This window comes from Schistocerca piceifrons, chromosome X (genome assembly GCF_021461385.2).
Source record: "Schistocerca piceifrons isolate TAMUIC-IGC-003096 chromosome X, iqSchPice1.1, whole genome shotgun sequence".
NCBI lineage: Eukaryota > Metazoa > Arthropoda > Insecta > Orthoptera > Acrididae > Schistocerca > Schistocerca piceifrons.
In genome coordinates this window covers 428,723,028-428,740,939 of record NC_060149.1, presented here as the reverse complement: position 1 = coordinate 428,740,939, position 17,912 = coordinate 428,723,028, and the positions used below count along the sequence as shown (strand labels likewise).

The following is a 17,912-nucleotide window of genomic DNA, read 5'->3' as shown; positions in this document are numbered from 1 at the left end:
ATAGGTTCTTTTGGAGTGCAATGTGACAGAGGGAGGCAAGCAGCTGATCTGATGTCTGTTGAAGATGTGGCTGCAGCATTGCAGGAGCAGTCAAGCAGTGTTAGGCAAACATGCAGTGCATGGGGAATTGCCTGGACATTGTACATGCCTGTGAGTACAGTGCATAAAATCCCACAAAACATTCTACATAGTTATCCATACACAGTCACCCATGTTCACGAGTTGCTTCTTGCTGACCTCCCAGAAAGACAAATATTTGCTCTGGAATTTCTTGCTTGCTTTGAAGTCAACAATGAATGGCTGTGGAATATTCTGTGGACAGGCAAAGCCCATTTCCATCTCCAACATGTCAATATGCAGAATTGCAGAATAAGGGCAACAGAAAATCCACACACACACATCAACTGGTAACATTTAATTCTGGAAAAGCGACTCTGTGGTGCAGGTTGATGGCATCATTTATTGCTGGGCTATATGTTTTTGGGGAAGTGAGTCCTGTGCTTCCTATTACCTGGTACCATCACTGGTAAATGCTATGAGAGTCTTTTTGTGTACCAGCATCATTACAACCTTTCAACAGCATGGATGTGTGGGTAGGATCAGTTTTAAGAAATATGATGCTCCTCTACACATTGTACAGCCTGTGAAGCAGCTGCTGCAGAGGTATTTCAGAAATTCTAGAATTATCAGCCATCATTTCTCTACAGCCTGGCTGTCCAGGTAACCTAATCTTAATCTGTGTGACTTCTGGCTCTGAGGTTATCTGAAAGATAAGAAAGATGATGTGTTCAGTGCTCCAATTATAAACATAGCTGAACTGGAGTCACACAGTGTGTGATGCATTCTGGACATGACCCCTGAGACACTTCAGTCTGTTGTGGAGCATGCTGTTTCTTGATTTCAACTTGTGGCAGAAAACAGTGGAGAGCATATTGAACATGTCTTGTGCCAGTCTCACAACAATTATAAACCAATGTCATTTTGCTTTTTATGCAGTTTTTGGGCCCAGGAAAATTATAAATGGGTATCATTTCGCTTTTTATATGGTTTTTGTCCACAGGGAAATTAAAAACTGATATCATTTTGCTTTTTATGAAGCTTTTGACCTCAGGATAATTAAAAACTGATTTTTCCCACCGGATGTGGTACTATCTTGCTCTGGTGGATGGGCTTACCAGTGCCACAACTGTTGACTGCCAGACTTGTGCAGTCATGCACATTGAACAGTACAGATGATGTAATGTAATGTGCAAGTAAAATGACAGGCATTGTATTATGATTCATCTGTCATTTGTAGCTGATCTTATTTATGTTAAGATGCTTGCAATTCCATCTATTGGTAAAATTTTTGTTAATTTCTTTTTTTGTTCCATTACTTTTCCTCCTGCATCAATATATCTATATTACAGTTATCAGTATAGTTAAAATAACACAAATGAACGTACATATTGTGGAAACTATAAGAGAGAGAAAGAATTCCATTATGATAGCTACTGATTTTAACATAATGTAACAAATGAATCACATGAGTCAGCAGAAATTATTGATCTCATTCATTAATATGGATTTGAGCTAATCCTCATTGATTCCACCACAGAAAATGAGTAAACAGGATCATGAATAGACAATGTTATGACAAATGCATATTTGATAAAGCAAGAAAGTTCTTCTCTTATTCAGATATTTTAAACCATAGTGGCTTATTAGAGAATTCACAAAGATAAAAGCATCAGACTTTGTAAAATACTTTAATGGATTAACAATAAACTTATTCTCTAACAGTTGCAAAGATGTCAATATGTCAGTTAACTAGTGTTAAAAGGTCTGAAAAGTTTGACAATTTCCTTGGAATTTATCTATAATTTTCCAGTAAAATATTCCCCCCACAGCTGCAGCCACAAAATATTTTTAAACCTAAGTGGATTATTTCTGAGATAAAAGATTTGTTGATGGTTGACACTATTGCAGCTAATTGCAGCTTTGTTAAATATATTGTGGGTCAGGTGATCTCTCTGAAATGTAATTTGAGGAGTGTGGAGTAACAGACAGGCAGTGAGCGGAAATGGATATTCCTTCCAGGGTGACAAAACTGTGTTTAGCTGCACTGTGGTAACAGTCTCCAGGGTAATGTTTATGGTGTTGCAGTGAAATTCGGGTGTGTCCTGGGTGGTAGCAGTTCTTTCCAGACATGTGTTATGGCAAATAGCAGAGTCTGCCTTTGTGTGTGTGTGTGTGTGCGCGCGCGCCCATAAGGATGAAGGATGAAATAGCCACATTCAACAAGCAGTGCTGCACTGGGGCAGTGGTGAGTGGGTGCTTTCGTGTAATGCTTGTCGGGTCACCTTTGAACTGGAAGATGTGATGTGGCTCTGGTTTGGAGTCTATTTTATGGTACATTGTGGTCATGTATTACTGATGCTCACCTTGTATGTTTGTACTTATGCAACTTAGTCTAAAAGATTAACACTGCTGTTACAATTGTAATGTGAGTAGTAATTATTTTTGCATGCTTCAAGATATACAGTATCCAAGCTGATTTAAGAATATTGTGGGGCTTGTCTTCTTCAATATCACTCATTTTTTAATTTGTCTTAGGCACCAAGTGAAATTGTGGTTTATGATTTGTACTGTTGTGGAAAATGTAAAGCTAGTCAAGTACGCGTAAGGCTTATGTTAACCCTAAAACACTAAATGGGGGAAAAGATACAGTGTCACTAAATCATCATAAATTTTACTGCTCCATATTTTATTCAAAGGAAGTTATAATTTATAGTTTCTGCACCACTTAATTACAACTATAAGATATCCAGAGGTATGCCACAAACAAAAAAATACAAAATGTCCTTTTTGACACCCTATACTGAGAATACCAGATTGGCAGGAACTGCAAATTGATAGCAACTGCAATCATAAATTTTATGAGTGGTTAGTAATTTAAGGTTAAAACTGATGATTCATTATATTTTCTGAGGCAAGATTGGAAGTGATTTGCATGTCTCACTTGACTCTATGAATATTTATTGAAATTATTGTGCCTCACCTTAAAGGACTCATATTTTCACTGTGTTTTTGGGGTGAGATTTGAGAAGCAACTGTCATCCAGCAAGCACAGCTGTCACCTTTTTCTTGGTGTATGGTCTACCATTAACACGTGTCTAAAGAATGCATGTTTCAGGAAATCGAGAGCTTTAAGAGAAAAGCAATATTTTCAAATGTGTACCATGAAGCTGGTTCATGTTGTAGTGAAAGTGGATATCAGTGCCCCCCCCCCCCCCCCTGGTCGTTAAGAGATGGGTGGCATGTGTGGAATGTATGATGTGAAAGTGCTATGATTTCAATAGATCTAAGTGCCTTCCAGCCAGCAAAAGAGATGGTAAAAACACATTAATCCTGAATGATAAAAGTAACTCATCACCAATGGAGTCAGCTGTAAAACATCTATTTGATATTACAGACAGCAATCTGAAAATCTCCAGATATAAACCAAGAGACAAATTAATTCTAAATTTTTCTTCAAACATATATGAATATTTCAAGGAATTCCTTATAAATGAACCAAAATCAAATGTAAATGTTTGTAGCAAACAGGTAATGCACATTACTTCCACTTAAATCAGGATAAAAATAAAATTCATACCAAATTTTAAAACATTACACAAAATATATAAAAAATGAAAATCTATCTCGGTGGGATGCCCACCAAAGCAGATAAAGTGTGTTACTAACATAGTATCAGAATCTCTGTCCACAAGAATGATTCAGTCATTTGAAGATGGACACTTCCCAGACACTTTACACTGAGATAGAGTCATAACTCCAAAGAGTTTCAAAGAAAGTTCTAAAAGTCTATTACTCATGTCTCTTTTCCAAATCTTTCTCAAAAGTATTTGAAATAATTACTGAGAGTCTAACTCAGAATTTTGTACAAAAATTGAATATCATAACAGTTAATCAGTTTAACTTCCAGAAAATCATGTGTGCAATATGCCTCATCAAGGCATTTGAAGAAAAAGATATTTTATCTTTAAACTAGTCCTGAAAGGTACAGCAGTCATTTGTGACCCCACCGAGAAATTTAATTATATGAATCACACTCTACTACTGTGTGAATTAGACAGATGCAGAATCAGGGTTCATGGTCTGATGTAGTTCAGACTGTGTTTAACAGACAGAAAGTGAAGGATAGTTGTAGTATGTTATAAAATGAATATCAGAAAAATTAAAACAAGGGTTATGGAATTTAGTTGAATTAAATCAGATGATTTTGAGGGAGGTAGATTAAGAAATGTGACACAAAATTAGTAAACAAGTTTAGCTCTTTGAGCAGCAAAGTAATCAATGATGGCTGAGCAAGAGAGGACATAACATGCAGATTGGCAACAACAAGGAAAAAATTTCTGAAAAGAAGGAATTTGATAACATAAAATATATATTTAAGTGTTAGGAATTCATTGCTGGAGATATTTATCTGAAATGTACCCTTGTATGGAAGTGAAATATGCACAACAAACAGGTCAGACAATAAGAGAATAGCAGTTTTTGAATTTTTTGCCACTGAAGAATGCTGCAGATTAGATTCGTAGCTCAAATAACTAATAGGAAGGTATTAAATAAAACTGGGGAATAGGGTAATTTATGGAACAACTTCACTAAAAGAATGGCTTTGTTGGTAAGACATGTCCTGAGGAAACAATGAGTCATCATTTTGGCAAAGGAGGTCTTGTGATCTGAATCACTCAACAGAATCATGCATATGTCTAGCAATGTCACTAGGAGTGTCATGGAAGGATATATCTGCTGATGCCAGGTCACAAGGAAAAACATCTGTGGCAGATTTAAGGTCTGCCACGAACTGCTACAGCCTCACTTGTCAATCAGCCAGTGCTTACAGCAAGCTCTCCAGTGTATCTATTGCCCTGTGCTATGTGGTTTTCTTCCTGGACTGAGATTTGAACTTCCTTGTTATCTACCAATGACATTTTGCTAGTTCCCATATTTGCCTGTATGCCTAATGTCGGGCTGCATTCACTCGGCATTCAGCTGACTGTTGTGTTTCAGTGACTGAGCTAGCAGCATGTAGGTGCAAAGAGAGTGTTGTTCAAATATGAGTATTTCCCAGTTGAATCTACAAAGAATGTTCCCAGCACTTATGTGGAAGTTATTCAACAAGCTTTCAGAGTATTGTATTTCCATGAGGTATGCATGTCCAGAAGTTGGAGCAGAGGACCCAGTACATTCCATGTAAATACAGTTCCCACCATTATGAAGCCACCACCCACTCGCACAGTGCCTTGTTGACAATCAGGGTGCAGGGCTTTGTGAAGTGTGTGCCACACTCAAACCCTATCATCAGCTCTTACTGACTGAATTTGGGCTCATTTGACCAAACCATGGTTTTCTAGTCATCTAGGGTCCAACTGATATGGGCACGAGAACAGGAGAGGCATTGCAGATGATGCCATGCTGTTAACAAAGGCACTTGTGTCAACCATCTGCTGCCATAGCCCATTAACACCAAATTTCACTACACTTCCTAACAGATACATTTTTCATATGTCCCACATTGATTTCTGCAGGTATTTCATTCAGTTTTGCTTGTCTGTTAACACTGACAAGTCTATGCAAATGCTGCTGTTCCCAGTCATTAAGTGAAAGCTGTTGGCCACTGTGTTGTCCGTGGTGAGAGGTAATGCCTAAAATTTGGTACTCTCAGCACACTCTTGACACTGTGAATCTCAGAATACTGAGACCCTCATGATTTCTGAAATAGAACATCTCATACATCTAGGTCCAACTATTGTACCATGTTCAAAGTCTGTTGATTCCCATCATATGGCCATAATCATGTTGAACACTTTTTTACATAAATCACCTGAGTACAAATGACAGCACCACCAATGCCCTGCTTTTTTATACCTTGTGTAACTATATGCACATATTAGTATTTTTGTGGTGGCGTTCGTAGCGACAAACAATTCGCTGTAGAAACGGCTTACGAAGTCACCGCCACACTTTTAATAGCGGGCCGACCGGTCCGCTGGAACAGTGAACAGAAAGATGAAAACCCAAACACTCTGATTAAATAAAAGTCGGTACTTATCTTTATTAACGAAGATACAGAAACACAGTAGTGAATTCCGTGTCTACAGAAATCTGTCTAGTTCGAGTCGGAGCGGCTAGGTCAGCATCGGCTGACGACAACAACAACTCTGCTGCGATGAACACACAACTGACTAGCCAGTACACAATTCGGTGGCGAGTATACAACTGAGCGGCGAATACAGAACTGTCCTAGCGCTCGCGACTCCAGTGCTTAAGAAGCCAGAAGCCAGCGGTGGCGCGTGCAGACTTGCGGCGATTTCCTGTCTCGCTGACGCTGCTTATGCGGATGGCGTCCGGACTTTGATGCTGCCAACCTTTTGGCAGTGGGCTCGGGTGGCATTACTGGCTAGGATATAACAAGTATCCCATGCTTTTTGTCATCTAGTGTATGTATGTCATTATCACATCCACAAACTGGGTCTTTAATTGCCAGAAAGCACTTACATGGAACGAGAGTGAGGCTTTATGTGAGAAGGCATAAATTATACCTACTTTTACTGTTGTTGTCATGTTTTGCATGAATCATGTCGAATCACTACTCATGTACACTCAGGGAGTTATCAAGAAAACACATTCACATGTGATATTTTCTGCTGTCATCAGAGATCATACATTGCAGAGTAAACATTTGATATCAGAATAACTTAATATCAGTTCTAAATTGGTTGACAAAAATTTCTATGTTATAATACAAACACATGATTTAGGGAATGTAATAGAAAAATTATTTGCCAAATTGAGCTGTAATACAATGTAAGTTATCAGTTTTGAAAAACTTGAAATAGTTTGGATGCTCATAACTACTAGCACACAGCCAGTAATATTTATATATATACTACTTTACCCCCATGTACAGTGTCACACATGAACCAAACAAGCACACTGGTCTGTGAAAGACCACACCCAACAGCTCTGCTTATACATTCATGGTGATTTATTAAAATACATTAATCATAGTAACATACAGGCATTTTAAGAATAAAATAAATATGAGAGTGCACATGAGTTTTATTGTAAGGAATATAAATATGCTCACACTATATAAATAACAACAGCACAATATTTTACATGGTATAGATATATGATATAAAGATAATTCAGCTAATGGGTTAGAAAGAGAGGGAGAGAAGATGGGTAATCCCTTGAGTGCAAACTCATGCCTTTAGTTTTTGTGCTATTAGTGCATCATACTTACTGGAAGTTTCCTAAAATCTCCTATTTCTTAACTCTGTCTTATTGTTCAGTAAATCACCTGACTGATTTTGAGATGTAAATGTATTCATAATTCTGCTGTTAGGCAATGTATCAATAATTTATAGGGCTGAATCTATATTACTAACTCTGAGCATGTTATCACTTAAATTTTTACTAAAGGTGGCGGTACTGCTGTCTGTGTGCATGATGTACTCTGTAAATCTATCACTGAATGCCCACCCTGTTCACACAAAAGTCACCCAGAGACTGGTACCACCACTTTAGAAAACATTTAAGCAATAACAAATATAAAGTTAATAAAATAGAGTCAGCCATAAAAATTCTTCATACAATGCTTAAAAGTAGGTCTATGAACCTACCTGATGAAATGATTGTATACAATTACCTTAAAAATCATGGAAATGACTACCAAACAACCATACTGAGTTAAGAAATACAAGATTTTTGTACAATTTTCAGTCACTAGTATGTGCTAACAATAAAAGATAACAAACATAAGGTTGCACTCAAGTGATTACATCCTCCCCTATCCCTCTCTCTCTAACACATTATCTGATTTACTTTTTATCATATATCGGTCTCATGTTAAACACTGAATACTTGTTATTTATGCAGTTTGAACATAGGAATATCCCTTAAAACAAAACTCATGTGTACTCCCATATGCATTTTACAGTGAGAATGCCTGTAAATTAACATATGTAACATATTTTAGTAAATCACCATTAATATTGGATAATTCGTTTAACCAATTAGTTTCAATTGCCTGTTCTTGCCACACATTTTGAAAACCAAAGAGTTGCACAAATACATCAGTATTATTACCTTACAGCATTATAATATACTTCAGAATATTAAATTATTGTACAACTAATGTTCTGTAAGAAGTAGGAAATACCTCAGCATATATGTATACATTAATTTGTTTGGTTTTACTTATACTTTGTATTGTTTTATTCGTTCAATCTGTTTATGAGCAGTGTTTTGGGGTGTGATCTGTGTGACTGTGCATCTGATACAATGTATGAACTGGTAAAGCAGCATATACAATTCTTACAGGCATGTGTGCTAGAAGTTATGAGCTTCCAAGCCACTCTAACTTTCAGAGACGATAATTTACATTCTACATTCTATTACTCTTCTCCCTGGTAAATAAATTTTTTATTCCATTCCTTAAATCATATGAACATATTACAATATAGAACACCAAATTTCTGTAAACTAATTTAGAACTGATATTGTAATATTAAATGTTTGTGCAAAGTTCATCTCTGATGACAGAAAAAAATATGTCCTGTGAATGTGTTTTACTGCTATTTGTTGTGATTCATGGAAAACATGCTAACAAGAGTGAAATTATGTACAATTTACACCATTTTCGTGATATATAAGCTTCATTCTTGTTCAATGTGATGCATTCTTACAGTTTAAGACCCTGTTTATGGATTGCAATGACATGCAAAAACAGTGTGTCCCTCTTAAGAGTCATCAAGTGCATTCCTCTGATGTTTCAGCAGATATCTGGAATTTAATTTTTGCCTTTGGTAGCTGGTGTCAGCCCAAACAAATATTGCTCATCACATCTTCCATGTGATGCCCAGTGTCAATAACAAGTGTTGATTTGTATTCCATTTAAAATAGAATTTTATGTGCCTCTTTGACAGAGCAGTCTAAAATTAGTCCAGTGTGATATTTGTTATATTGTTAGGTATTAACAGGGACAGTAAAATGTGAAGAATAACCAGTACTCCAGCAGTGACTGAGCAGCACTGCTGCATAGTGATAGTATTCAGCACAGGCCAGGACAGTGACACCACTGCTGAGGTGCTGATTTAGTGTTTTACTGTCTGTTAATGGATGTCGATAAAACAAATATCACACTACAATAATTTGGGACCACTTTAAAAAATGAGTTTCCTTGCAGCAGGAAACAAACCAAAGCTTTCCAATGACAGTGGGCAATGCATGAATTACATGATGAGCAGTATTTGCTTGGGGTGACTCCAACTACTCATTGCAAATACAGAACTGCAGATATCTGTTGAAACATCAGAGAAGATGTCCCTAATGGCTCTTAGGAGAGACACTCAGTATGTCAGATGATTTTTAGGTTTTGGCAAGTGGCAAAGCACAATATAAGTAATGGTAAAACACAGTATAAGTAATATATTATTGTTTCCAGCATTTCATTTCACATATGTGCATTGCAAGATGTGAGTGTCAGACCATGTATACTCTCTCCTTTAATGGCCACACAGCTGAGATTGCAATACTGGTTCAAATGTTTCGAATGGCTCTAAACACTATGGGACTTAACGTCTGAGGTCATCAGCCCCTAGACTTAGAACTACCTAAACCTAACTAACCTAATGACATCACACACATCCATGCCCAAGGCAGGATTCTCACCTGATACCATAGCAGCAGCGCGGTTCCGGACTGAAATGCCTAGAACCGCTCGGCAACACCGGCCGGCTGCAATACTGGGTTTCTACAAACAAATAATTTCTTAGTAAAATGGCAGCCATGGTGTCATTTACAAAACCTTAGCTCTGTTTGTCAATAGCCTGGATGTGCTAGGTTTTTTGAGACTGGTATTGCAGCAAAGGTGGAATGCAAGACTAAGGAAACACTAGCAATGGCTTCAAGCGATGAAGCATGCAGACCTACTTTTTTGTGTCCTCACAATGCAACACAAAGTTAGGCCAAATGAGCAATAACACCAATCTTAGAAATTCAACTGCTTCTACTACTTTTTTAATTTGCAGAACTTTTGGATTCCAAAGAAAGGTTAGTGAAGTTGGAAGATGTGTTAAACAACCACAGATGGGGTAGACTTGGACTATAAGAAATGCAGCAAAGGATCAAATGCCAAATAGCTTTAAAATCAGTACATACATTGTATTAGACAGAAATGGAAAGAACATTCAGATATAGGTTGTAACTCATAAAATTGAAAACTATGTAACAGATGTTGAAGAAATGTTAGACAGGATGTGAAAACTTTCAATGTATGAACATTAACATAAAGAGAGACACCCTCATACTTCCCTTTCTAGATTGAACCTTATTCACAGACTTCACAGTACACCATCATGAAAATTAAAAGAAGATACTTACATAGCATGGACTTAATATTTTTAAAAAGAAAACTTCCTGCTTATGCAGGAATCATATGAATTCTGTAAGCAGTTGATTTAGAATTTAGAACTAAGACAATTTATCAAGCATGGTATGACAGAAATCCTAAACTACACATAACTGCTGTTGCTTTATAGTTCATTTTGGATCCAGGTAAAGATACAGAATAAAATTAACAGATCTCTGAAATATCTTACTATTGAAGTCAATGTAGATATTCATACACATCACCTTTGAGGCAGCATATACAGTCATGAGAGGGAGTGGTTGAAGCTCTGATCCTGATGAAACATTAATGATGGCTCCCCTTCTCCTCTGCTGCATTTGTGGAAGCACCAATCTAGTCATCAACGTTGTAGCACCAATATTGATATTGACAATGTCCCATAATTCTTGTTCAGGCACTTCTGTTAGATACATTGGATATGTGTACATGCGACCTACATTGTTTACTGGAATGAAAAGCACAGTTCAGTTGAAATCACTTTTGTTTTGTAAAACAGAAATGAGCAGCTCTTATATAGACTTTCACACAGTAAAACAACCATAAATCAAGAATTCATTCATTCATTCATTCCTACATACATCATGCTCCATAAATCTCTTAATGAAACACAGCCTTCAGGGATGTGAGTCAAGTTATATTTTAACAGGTTTTAGTGGTACCAACCAACATTACCATGGATATTGAATAGCTTATGTAACATTACTGTTGCTATTCCCCACTATCAGATGATACTGATCCTCAGCCAGGCCCTCTGATAGCACCATGCCAGACTCCACCACATAAGCCATCCGAGGGCCAATGTAAGCATTTATGAAGTGAGCACTGGAGTGTGTACCATGAGTGTTATCATATTGGCTATGGTGAGATTCCCATAGACTCTAGTTGAAGTATACAGAACTTCGATATGACTTGGACTGGACTTTGCTTGGTAGTATGGACTTACAATAGCTTAAACTGTTCCTAGTATCATGTAGTATACAAGGTGAACACTAACAAAAGCAACAAACTGTAGGGATGGATTCCTGACTGGTAATGGAGGGAAAAAAAACCTATGAACATGTGTCTGGAAAAGCATCATTGTCACAGTAGATGGCACTGAAGAATGAAAGTTCCTCTGACCGCATGCCATATGTTTCTTGTGTGTTGCAGGCTGTATGATTGACATAGCTACTGTAAGGAGCAGAATGGTCCAGTATCCATGTCAGAAACAAGCCGAGATGGTGTTTTTGTACAGCCAAGCAGATGAAAATGGTTGAGAGACAGCAAGGCTACATCAAAGCAAGTACCCTCACAGACACCACAATATTACACAACATTTAAAGTCTTTTTTTGGAATTTGTGTGTTTATGGGTCCTTTCAGACAGACGAATATGCAGGGTGGTGGCAGACTGTGTGTACACCATATTTGGAGGATCAGGTTCTACAGGACATTGAGACGAACCCCAGTAGAAGCTCCAGATAAGTAGCCTGCCAACATGGTGTAAGCCAAAGTATGGTTATGTGTATCATGCATGACAATTGCTACTATCTCTATCACTTGCAGTAGTGAGTGAAAAGATTATCAGCAGTGGATTTCCCTCTACACGAAGGATTTTGTCAATGGTTTAAGAACCAGACTATCACAATTATGGGATTCCTGTCATCAATCCTCTTTACCAATGAAGCAAACTTTACCACAACTGGCATAATCAATTTGCATAATTGTCATCTGTGGGCTACAGACAATCATTGAGAAATGATTGAGGCACCTCATCAGCACTGATTCAGCATCATTGTGTGGGTATGGATTCTTGGTGACCACACACTTGCACCAGTTATTATTTCACAATACCTCAATGGAGGAATGTCCTTGGACCTCCTGTAGAATACTATGTCTGGGCTGCTTGAGAATGTGCCTTTGGCAATACAACAGCTTATATGGTTTCTTCATGATGGAGCACCACCCCAATTCTGCATTACAGTTTGCCAGCACCTCAACAACATCTTCTCTGGATAATGGATAGGATGTGGAGGCCCTGTAGCATGGCCTACTACATCACCAGGATTAAACCCCCTGAATTTTTATATCTGTGGGCATCTGGAAGGTGTTGTGTATGTTGAACCAGTTCCTTATGTGCAGACCCTTCAACAGAATGTTCACAATGCATGTGATGCTATTCAGAGAGAGGCTGGAATGTGTGGAAGAGTGAGGCACCCCATGGAGACCACTTCGAACATCTGTTGTGATGTGGATGTGATGCAGATCTGTACTGTGTTCCAGAATGATTTGTTGTCATTGCATGCACAATGTCCATTTCTGGACACATATTTCTTCCATTTCCAGTCAATAATCTGTCCTTGCAGTTTATCAGTTTTATTAATGTTCACCCTTATATAACTCTTATTGTGGATAACTGTATGGTCTTTATGAGTAGATCACCTATGTTGATGACTTGAGACCTGTGAAGCATACAAACTGGACAGTAAACAATTTCATAATTACGTGAGAGTGCAGTTTTTCAATCAGGGAAAATTACAGCAACTCCTAATACAAACCACAAACGATGCTTGGTTATCAGAAGCTAATGACAGCTATGTTATGGTCAGTGCAAACATTAAGAAATGTAGCAGGAATGTTACCCTCACCACCTATGTGTATGGTCTTTCCAACAGCCAACAAACAGTGTGAAGAGTGAGACACTTACAGAGAACAACTTCAATTATATTTTTCAGCAGGTCAAATTTTCAATTCAGAAAGACAAAAGGCCATGTTCTTGTCAAGATAAGTAACCTGAACCAGTCGTTAATTATTACAGCAGAATTTGAGTTGACTATATTGTTTTCTTTGCTATACAAACATTTTCAATGAAGACACATATTGTTGCAACCACATTAGTATTTTTTCACTAAGAAAGATCTGCAATCAGTCATAAGCAGATTGGGCTTCTGACTTAAAGGTATTATGGAGAAATGAAATTTTAAATGTTCATGTGTGCATAACTTCACACTCTCTCTAATTAGGGATGTTATAGTGTTGGCTTATGCCCAACTTGGAAGTGATGAACCACATCAGGAAATCAGATCCCCCTCTGATGGAAGTTACGTGATTAGCTCAAGCCCATGAAACTGTCCATGCTGACCAGAGTTTGTGATGGAAGAAGGCATTGTGGCAGTCAACTCTCCGGCATTGATTATGTGGGATTTATGCCACCTCTGGCAGCACTCCAACCTGCTCAGTGGCCCAAATGACCTCATAAAAAACTACATCTACATCTATGTCTGTACACTGCAGACCTATGTGAAGTGGATGGCAGAGGGTACATCCATTTTTACCAGTTATTGGGGTTTCTTTCTGTTACATTCACATACAGAGCATGGGAAGACTGATTGTTTAAATGGCTCTGTGCATGCTGTAATTAATCTAATCTTGTCCTCACAATCTCTGTGAGAATAATACTTAGGGGGTTTTAATATATTCCTAGAGTCATCATTTAAAATCAGTTCCTGAAATTCTGTAAGTAGGATTTCTTGAGATAGTTTACATCTATCTTGGGCAACAGCCTGCTAGTTCAGTTCCTTTTGCATCTCTGTGACACTCTCCCATAGGTCAAACGAACCTGTGACTGTTCGTGCTGCCCTTCTCTGTATATGTTCAATATCCACTATTGGTATGGATCCCACAATCTTGGGTATCATTCTAGAATGGGTTGCTTGAGTGATTTTTAAGCAATCTCCTTTGCAGACTGACTCCATTTCCCAAGTATTCTACCAATAAATCAAAGTCTACCACATACATTACCGATGAAACAAATTTTATTTAAGGAAGGTAGCATTTGCATTCTTTTCTTACACAAAAAGAACATACAGGGTGTTTGGAAATTCTCGTTACAACTTCAAGGACTTGTAGAGGGGACTGAGTACATAATATTTTGAACAAAAACCCATGTCATGAAACAACCCATTTCAGATCTTTGACAGTTTCAATTCGATGTGTAATATGTCCACTTCTGCTGAGGGAAGTAGAAAAGTCTCAGTGTTGCTTGCTCTGTTATACAATAGGGTAGAAAGGACAATGTGTATACATCAGATGGTCACCTGATGTACGGTCAGATGCAAAGTTTAATTTACAAGACTCCTCTTGAAACAGGGGAAGATCTGCTGGCATAAGTTCTGGCTGCTGCACTAGAAATTGAAGAGACACTAGGTGGGATGGGGAGGTGTACCAGAATATGATTCACAGGTACAAAGTCTGAAACAATGTTGGTGGTTGCCACATGAAGCTGCTGTTGTAATGTATCAGTGCTGTTCTGTATATACAGTATGCTGGGTTCTTTTCTTTTGGAATAACATAAACATGTAATGTTTACGTGTTAATAAAAACAAATGTACTTAAGTGATAAATGGATGTTTTGTTATATCTCCTTTCAAATTGTTACCTAATAATTGTACTGCATCAGGTCTAATTCAATTCCTCAAGCAGAAGTGGATGACTTAAACATCTGAACTGAAACGGTAATAGAACAGAAGTGATATGTTTCTGGTAATGAGTTCTTATCCAAAATATTATGTACTCACTCCCCTCTAAGAGTCCCAGAAGTTTGTAGAAGGAATTTCTGAACACCTTGTATGGTTTAGATATTTTTATGATGTTAACCAGCCAAGAAAACAAACATATTGTTTTGGGACCTATACACATTAAATATACATTCTGTAAGACTTTTAGTGAGTCTAGCTGCCCTAGTTATGGTTGGTAGGCAGATGTTGGAAGAATGTGTTAGACGTCATGTCACTTCTCACTGCTGCCAGTCTTGGAATAACTGAAGTGTAGACATGTTCAGTTTAATTTTATATCCATTACTACAAATAGGTACCACATATGAATGTGAGCATCTTTATGATAAGCTTTACAAAAATCTGTGAAGTCTGAATGACAGTAGAATATCCAATGTTTATGTATGATACATGTTTCTGGGTACATGTCAACATAGACATCACTCTAATAGAACAGTCACACAAGTGAGCTACTTTTATTTTCACATGTCAAATAAAATAAATGAACCATTTAATATTTTATAAAGGTACAATGCCTGTTCTTTCGGACAGGCATGTCCAAAGGAACAGACACCACACCTGTAGAATATATGCTCCTGACAGCATATCAGCCTTTCAGTGCAGATGCAGAATAATGTCCAGCCCCTTGCAGGAATACAGTAGGGCTGTGAGCAAAGAGGAATGATGAACAGGGGATACTAATCTGCAGTGTGCAGCATATGGAGATTCGAGTCAGACTAGAGACATGCTTCGATAGCCGAAGCAGTTAAGATCAACACTCACATAAAGCGGGAATTCAGGTTAGAACCCAGTATGGCACAAATTTCCATCTGTCGCTACTGAGTTTTTTAATGCCCCAATGTATCAAAAGTCACAAGTTTCTTCCATAAAATAATAATACTTGAAAAGTTTTCTTTTTGATTTTTTAAAAAATGATTGATACTTCTCTTGTATGTCCCAACCTACGAAAGTGAAACAAGTGTGTGAGTTATGTACAGAAGTACTGATTTATCATAATGTAGCCCAGAACACAGATACATTCATTGACAAAAGCACTGTGAGTTTACTCTTGGATATTGGCGCTTCTGTGTGATTGTTAAACATATCTACTTACTTAAGTTTTTTGTCGCCACCATTGTAGGCAGATGAGAGAAATTTTTCACTCTTTGGACATTGTCATGTGCGTTTGCTTGGAAAGTTTCCAGGATTACTTATTTATAACCTAGTCACTGGATCCAGTAAATTTTCTGGTGATAGCTAACACCAAAATAGCTAATGTTTTTGAAACAGACTCTTTCCACAATTTTGGATTTACTGTTCATGAAACAGTGCACACCATGTAATCCAAAGTGGCTTTTGCTGTACTGAAGACTCTCTGTGATGATTATTCTCAAATTTTCTCATATGGACTAGCAAAGACAACTGATTTTAAGTTCACACCACTCTAAAAGCGACGGCAGACTTTATTTATTTATTTATTTTTTTCAAAGCCTTGGCTCTTAAGAATGGCCTCAAAAGAGAGCTGGATAGGTTCACACATGAAGAGGTGTTAATGTCTTTTCCCCATGCTCAATGAGCTACTTACTCCTCTGGGAACAGTATGCAAATCCAGTGGCACCTTGAGACTTTGTGGTGATTCCAAAGTAACAATCAATGCCCAAGATGAAGTGGAAACTTATCCTCTACAGATCCTGGATGAGCTCTTTGCAGAATTAATTCATGCCACTTTATTCTGTGAAACTGACCATGCAGGGGCATATTTTCAAATACCCTTTGATGCAGCATCACAAACTTACCTAGTGCTAAACATTGCATACGGCCTTTACCATTACAATCAGTTACCTTTCAGAAGTCTTCAGTTCATTCCATATTTCAACGTTTTATGGATCAGCTAATGCAGGGCATTCAGAATTGTGCTGCATATCTTGATGATCTATTAATCATAGATGCAACTCCAGAGGATCACCTTCAAAATGTTTGTCCTAGAGACTGGCATCAAGAGGGCTTAAATGCATCATGTGCAAGTGTTCTTTTGTGCAACATTTCTTAACAAATTCATGATTTAAACTCTCAGCAAATGGACTGGAAACAATGAAGAATTTTGTTGCAGCAATCGATAAACTGCAGCCCACCATTAATGTCAAAGATTTAAAAGTGTTTCTTTGTAAGAGCAACTATTATGGCTGACTCATTGCAACCATAGCAGAACTCTTCTGCCCACTGTGCTAGATGCAGTGCTGAGTTGCACATTTCAAATGGTTACTGAGCTGTAGACAAGCTTTCCAGGTTTTAAAAGATTATCTTAAGTAGACATCATGTTTTGCAGCATACACCCCTGATTTGCCTCTTATGGTAGCAACTGACACATCCCCATGATATCACCACAGTCTTATCCCATAAATACCCTGATTGCAACGCCCTACAGCATGTGCTTCTAAGACCTTATCTGTCTCTCAGTTCTCAAAGAGAGTGGGAGGTCCTCATTATTATTTACCCAGTTCAGAAATTTAAAATATTACTTTAAGGACAGGAATTTCATCTTGTCACTGATCATCACCCATAACTCACGATTTTTGGCCCTAAACATTGCTTTACCATACAGGATCGCCCATTGCTTCCAGCACTGGTTTCTTTATTTTTCTAGTTTTCATTATTCAATCCACTCTTGAACAGTGATGTTACATGTAAATGTGGACACACTGTCCCAGATCCCCATGAGATTTGACCCAGCCTCCAACCAAGATGTACTGGCATGTTTCCAGCTTGATTCAGGTCTGGGTTCAGCCATTTCAACCTTTCCCTAACATGCTTGCCATGACAGTGTGCTGGACACACCTTTCAGGTACTAATTTTATCCCTTCTGCCCATGGCAGCATCAACTACACCTAAACCAATGGGTTCTGCTGTGTGGCTTGTA

The 17,912-nt window shown here is 37.8% G+C and overlaps 1 protein-coding gene across 1 annotated transcript in view; it reads right to left on the bottom strand.

Moving 5' to 3' along the window:
• Positions 1-17,912, bottom strand: part of LOC124722397 (inactive hydroxysteroid dehydrogenase-like protein 1) — a 143,545-nt gene that overhangs the window by 10,493 nt on the left and 115,140 nt on the right. Inside the window, exon 4 of the mRNA XM_047247568.1 lies at positions 10,690-10,910. Within this exon, the coding sequence (XP_047103524.1) occupies positions 10,690-10,910 (221 nt within the window). The remainder of the gene's footprint in view (positions 1-10,689; positions 10,911-17,912) is intronic.